The 6048-nt window shown below is 55.9% G+C and overlaps 1 protein-coding gene across 1 annotated transcript; it reads left to right on the top strand.

The window, feature by feature from the left end:
* The first annotated feature begins 435 nt into the window (after window positions 1–435).
* LOC125548751 (cytochrome P450 704C1-like) lies at window positions 436–2487 on the top strand. The gene is made up of 5 exons (XM_048712297.1): window positions 436–776; window positions 909–1124; window positions 1214–1504; window positions 1635–1964; window positions 2073–2487. The coding sequence occupies exons 1-5, from the start codon at window positions 462–464 to the stop codon at window positions 2463–2465; spliced, it is 1545 nt and encodes a 514-aa protein (XP_048568254.1). The 5' UTR covers window positions 436–461; the 3' UTR covers window positions 2466–2487.
* The last annotated feature ends 3561 nt before the right edge of the window (window positions 2488–6048 follow it).

Below are 6048 nucleotides of genomic sequence, written 5' to 3' on the forward strand. Positions count from 1 at the left end.
AGGACGATAGGAGGGGATCTGGACGGGAGGAGGGGATCCGATGATCTACGTGTGGTCCTATCATTGGCTGGCGGGGAAAAGAGATGATCAAGTATCATGACATGATACCGTATTATATTAAACTGGAGATGAACTTCCTCCGTTCCTAAATACAAGTCTTTGTAGAGATTACACTATAGACTACATACGGAGCGGAATAAATGAATCTACACTCTAAATACATCTATATACATTCATATGTGGTTCATAGTGAAATCTCTACGAAGACTTATATTTAGGAACGGTGAGAGTACTAGTTTGTGCGTCTTATGTATGCGTTGTGCTGATGTATTATTACTAACTAATGCTGAAATGGAACATAGCAGGCACCAAATAGTTAAAAGCCCCGGCCGGCTGGCAGGCCGAGTCACACTCACCCGCACAGCTCAGCTCACAACACACACGCGAGCAAGTGCGTAGCTATGGCGACGGGAATGCCAGAGTGCTCTCCGGCCATGCTGGTGGCTGCCGGCCTCGCCGTGCTAGCGATCTGCTCGTACCTTGCCACCATCGTTGTCCGCCACGGCGCCGCCGGAGCGCAGCGGTACCCGCCCGTGGTCGGAACGGTGTTCCACCAGGTATATCACCTCCGGCGGCTGCACGACTACTTCACGGACCTGTTCCGCGAGCACGCGACGTTCCGGCTGCTCGCGCCGGGAGGACGGAGGCAGATTTACACGTCCGACACGGCGGTGGTCGAACACATCCTCAGGACCAACTTCGCCAACTACGGCAAGGTATACAAGTAGCTGCTAACTACTCCCTCCGTCCGAAATAAGTTGACGCTCAAAGGATGATCAAGATAATGATTAGTAGCTCAGGAGTCAGGATACTTGCTCACATATATTCTGAACAAACACAATTAAAAGGGCGCGTCTAACTACGACAAGATGGGCGATCTCTTCGGAGACGGCATCTTCGCGGTGGACGGCGACAAGTGGAAGCAGCAGAGGAAGATCGCCAGCTACGACTTCTCGACGAGGGCCCTCCGGGACTTCAGCGGCGGCGTTTTCAACCGGAACGCCGCCAAGCTCGCGCATATCGTCGCCGGCAACGCAGCCGCGAAGCAACCCATGGACTTCCAGGTCAACCTGGCTGGCTCTGATTAAATCCAAGACCATCCTGTGACCTAACCTAACACTGCCGATATGTGTATATATGTTTCTTGGATCAGGCCCTGCTGATGAAAGCGACGATGGACTCCATCTTCACCATCGCCTTCGGCGTGGACCTCGGCACGCTGTCGGGGTCGGACGAGGGGAGCCGCTTCGCCGCGGCGTTCGACGACGCCAGCGAGTTCATCCTGCTACGTTACGTCGATGCGTTCTGGAAGGTGTCGAGGTTCCTTAACGTCGGCGCCGAGGCGGCGCTCAGGCACAGGATCAAGGTCGTCGACGAGTTCGTGTACAAGTGCATCCGGGCCAGGGCGGACGAGATGTCGGACGGCAGCAAGGCACACGGCACTGTATGTAATCTAACGTGCTCTCACCTGCATCAACTTGTTGTAAGACTACTACATCAACTTGTTGTAAGACTACTACATCAATGTTGTAATCTAACGTGCTCTCACCTGCATCTACGTTGATGCTTGACAGGGGTCGAAGGATGATCTGCTGTCCAGGTTCATACTGGCAACCAACAGCGAAACCGGGAAGGTGGATTACAAGTACCTGAGAGACATCATATTGAACATAGTCATGGCCGGCAAGGACACGACCGCCGGAGCGCTTGCCTGGTTCCTTTACATGATGTGCAAGCACCCGGAGGTCCAGGAGAAGATAAGCAAGGAGGCTGCCGGCGCCGGCGACGCCACGTCGTCCATCGACGACTACTCCCGGAGCCTCACCGAGGAAGCGCTGAACAAGATGCACTACCTGCACGCCGCCCTAACGGAGACGCTGAGGCTGTACCCTTCTCTCCCGTTGGTGAGTCCATCCATCTAATCCATCTACCACGAGTTGTTGGGATTCCATGTAGTACGATTGTAACTGCGGATCTGAGTGATGATATCTGTTTTTTTGTGGGTTTTTCAGGATAACAAGGAGTGCTTTTCAGACGACGTTCTACCCAATGGCTTCAGCGTCGGGAAGGGAGACATCGTGTTCTACGCCCCCTACGCCATGGGCCGGATGGAGCGGCTGTGGGGCGAGGACACCATTGCCTTCCGGCCCGAAAGATGGCTCGACGAGTGCGGCGAGTTCCTGCCGGAGAGCCCTTTCAAGTTCACAGCTTTCCAGGCTGGTCCAAGGATCTGCTTGGGAAAGGAATTCGCGTATAGGCAGATGAAGATCTTCGCGGCTGTGCTCCTCCGCTTCTTTGTGCTCGAGCTACATGACAAGTACGCCAGCGTCAACTACAGGACCATGATCACGCTCTACATCGACCAGGGTCTCCATCTTACGGCTACGGCCAGATGCATCATATAGCCACGTTTGTACCCAAGAAAGACACGCTTGAACGTCTCAAGTACTGAACCTTAGTCCGAAGTCCGGACATGGAACTGGATCCTCATGAACATATATTCTGTGAAAATAGCTTTTTTTTTCTACATATTCTGAAACTTTCTTTTTTGCTTAATACTCCCTCCGTTCCTAAATACTTGTCTTTCTAGGCATTTTAACAAGTGACTACATACGGAGCAAAATGAGTGAATCTACACTCTAAAATATGTCTACATACATCCGTACGTAGTAGTCATTTGAAATGTCTAGAAAGACAAATATTTAGGAACGGAAGGAGTACATAGTCTTCTGAAACTTATGAGCAACTTTTTAGAATTATTCAAACCTTTTGAATATATATTCTTTCTCTGTATACAGGAATATTTTTTGAATATGAGATGAATATTTTATTTCAAGCACATTAACCTTTTTTAGAGTACATAAACCTTTTTTGCAATATATATGTGTATATTAATGTATTCCGTTATTAAACTGATTCCCATCATATTTTTAAGTTTATTCAATTGAAACATATTTTACAAAATTTATATACAAATAAAAATATGTGTTGGACCATCTAGAGTTGCTTCAACAAATACATGGCGTATACTAATTACTAAGACTAGGGACCTCTTGGTGGTGTACACCATCGACCCGGCCGTGGTGGAGGACTCCGTCAACGTCATGGAGCGATTGCTTGCTGAGGATGACAAGTACAAAGTGGTCGGCTTCGACCTCTAGTACACCAGTGGTCATCCTGAGAAAGATCAGAAGGTTGCCGTCGTCCAGTTGTATGTGCGCCATCACGTTCTCGTCTACCACTACTGCCTAGCCACAAGGCCATGCGAGCATGTCGGGTGGTAGGTGCGACATATGCCAACGGGTGGCTTATCATTGTGGGAGCCAGTAAGACGTCGCCGGTGTCTGGAAACGGGATGAGGCGAAGACATGCACGCCGGCGAATCTTACCCAGCTTCGGGGCTCTCCATGGAGACAACACCCCTACTGCTGCTCTGCGGGGTCTCCGCATGATCACTAGATGAACAAGTAGCTACACGATGCTCCTTGAGCTGTTCGGCGAGAGGAGGAAGAAGGGCACGGCTCGCTCTCTTCTCCTCCCTATGTGGTGTCTAAAACTAGCAGGAATCAACCCTTTGCATGGGTGTCCCGGGGGGTTTATATAGGCCTACCCCCCGGGGTACAATGGTAATCCGGCTGGGCGTGGGGCCCAGCCATATGTGTCTACAATCGCCGGCTTCTGCGCCGACTGCTGGGGCCCGCCGGCTGCTGGCTCCTTGGTCGACAGGCAGGCCCCACTGTCCAGGGCCTTGTCGGGGGCTGGTTACTGTTGCTCAATCTTGGTGACGAGGGCTTCGCCGAGGTGGGCGTGGCTACAGTGCCGCCGTCCGGCGGGTGATCGCTGTAGCCTCACCGTGTCTTGTCTCCTTAATGGGGCGTCTCCTTCGAGGTAGGTGGCAAGCCGGCTGTGGGGAGCCGGCTCTATCTTGGGCCGACTGGGGGAGGCCTGGCCGCCTTCGGGTGTCTCTCTGCCCGAAGGGGCCCACCGCCCATGGGCCGCGCTGGCAGCCCGTCGTGGATGACATCAGGGTCAACGTGGCAACAGTGCCGCGCCGTACGGCGCACTGCGCCAGGCGTGCTCCGCGATTCGGGGGTGGCAGGCTTCACTGTAGCCACGCCCCGTCACATCGCCGTTATGTGGATGCAGACTTCGAGGGTACGATCTTGACCGCTTTATGGGAGCCGGCTTCTTGGAGTCGGCCTTCTCGCGGCCGGCTTCTCGGAGCCGGCCCTCCCGTGCCTTTCTTCATGAGGGCTGAAGTCGGGCCGCCTTCCGATAGCCGGCCTGGGAGACAGCCAGCAAGGGGAAGGCGGCCCCGTGTCTTGGTTTCTTGAGGGCCGGATCGGCTCGTAATTTTTTCAGAAGGGCCAGGGGGAGCCGGCTAGGCTACCCATGGTTATTTACTCCGACAGTAGTCCCCGAAGCTGATCGAGCTTCGAGGCTGACAAAGGGACGAGAAGCTAGGTCAGCTTCCTATCCTGAGGGACCGGCTTTGCTTGTGCGCGCCGTCTTCGGAAAGCTTCGTTTCTCGTAGGTGGGAGCGCGGGTCGCCCTGCGAGCTGACCGCGCGCCATTCCGCGGGCCACCTGGCAAGGAAATCCTGCCAACGCACGCGCGCGACGGGACGCCGCCGCAGGCCCGGGCCCGCCACTCGTAGGCCTCGACCCGCGCGCGGATCTTCTGCGGCCCTCATGGACCGCTCGCCTTCCCGCGGCGGTTTTATTCTGCCATCAAGGCACAATAATCGCGGGACGTGGGGGAGTGGGCGCAGTTGATCCCCACGTTCCCCCACGCCGCGCCTCCTCGGCTCCGCCGCGCGGGTCTATAAGTAGTAGGAGGAGGGGGAGTGGCAGAGGCTCGCGTGCTCTCCCTCACTCCGCCCCTTCTCGCCCTCCTTCTTCTTCTCTTCGCCGCAGCAAACCTTTGCCGCGCCGTTCCGCCGTTGCTTCGTCTTGCTCCCCGCCGCACTGCTCCCATGGCGCTGTCGAGCTCGTGGGATGGCTCCAACGTCCATGAGGACCACGTCGAGTTCCTCCGCCGGACGCGGCGCCTGCCGGGCGAGAACTTCGTGCGGGTTCGTCAAGCGCCGGCGAGGGAGATTTCGCCGGCACCGGAGGAGGGCGAGCGGGTGATCTTCTGCTCGCACTGCCTGCGCGGCTTCGGCCTCCCGGCGAGCGGATTCCTTCGAGCCTTCCTCGAATTCTACCACCTCCAGCCGCATCACCTCACGCCTAACGCGGTGATGTTGCTGTCGGCTTTCGTCACCCTGTGCGAGGGCTTTCTTGGGGTTCTCCCCACTCTCGAGCTCTGGGGGAAATTCTTCCAGAGCAAGCTCGGCACCATCGTCGCGGGCGTGCCCACCCCCTGCGGAGCCTTCATTGCCATGAGGCGGGCGAGCGAGAACAATCTTTTCCCGTCCATCCCGCTGATCCAGTCGATGAAGCTCTGGCAGAAGTCCTATTTTTATGTGAAGAACGTCGCCCAGCAAGGCGACTACGTCAACCTGCCGGCTTACGTAGCCGGCCCGCCGGCTGGGAGGCAACCTTCGTGGAGCTACCGGGCCAGGTCGCTGTCTCAGGCCGGGAACGCAGCCGTCTCCCGGCTTCGGGTGATGATCCAGTCGGAGGGCCTGACCGGAGCCGACTTGGTGGCCGCCTTCATGGAGCGCCGGGTACTTCCGCTCCAAGGCCGGCCTCACATGATTTGCCAGATGAGCGGCCGCTTCGACCCGTGCCGGCTGAGCACTAGGGAGATGCCTCATGCAGAGGTGTCTTATATGGTGAACTACATCTCCAACTGCAAGCTCGCTGAGGATTGGCGATACGGCAAGGAGCCGTATTCCCGCGCCAACCCTCCGCCTGCCGTAAGTTTTTTCTTCTTTTCTTCCTTTTTGTAGCCGGCCTCATTATAGCCGACTCTTGATCAATTGGTTTGCCTTTAGCAGAACCCTCTTCTTCCGCCGACAGCCGGGGCCGCGGGGGTAGAGCG

This window comes from Triticum urartu, chromosome 3 (genome assembly GCF_003073215.2).
Source record: "Triticum urartu cultivar G1812 chromosome 3, Tu2.1, whole genome shotgun sequence".
Taxonomy (NCBI): domain Eukaryota; kingdom Viridiplantae; phylum Streptophyta; class Magnoliopsida; order Poales; family Poaceae; genus Triticum; species Triticum urartu.

Excerpts from the sequence above, each read along its gene's own strand:
- LOC125548751 (XM_048712297.1), top strand. The coding sequence starts at position 462 with ATGGCGACGGGAATGCCAGAGTGCTCTCCGGCCATGCTGGTGGCTGCC. Across the intron at positions 1,125-1,213 it reads AGCAACCCATGGACTTCCAG|GCCCTGCTGATGAAAGCGAC; the intron begins GTCAACCTGGCT and ends TTCTTGGATCAG. Across the intron at positions 1,965-2,072 it reads TGTACCCTTCTCTCCCGTTG|GATAACAAGGAGTGCTTTTC; the intron begins GTGAGTCCATCC and ends TGGGTTTTTCAG.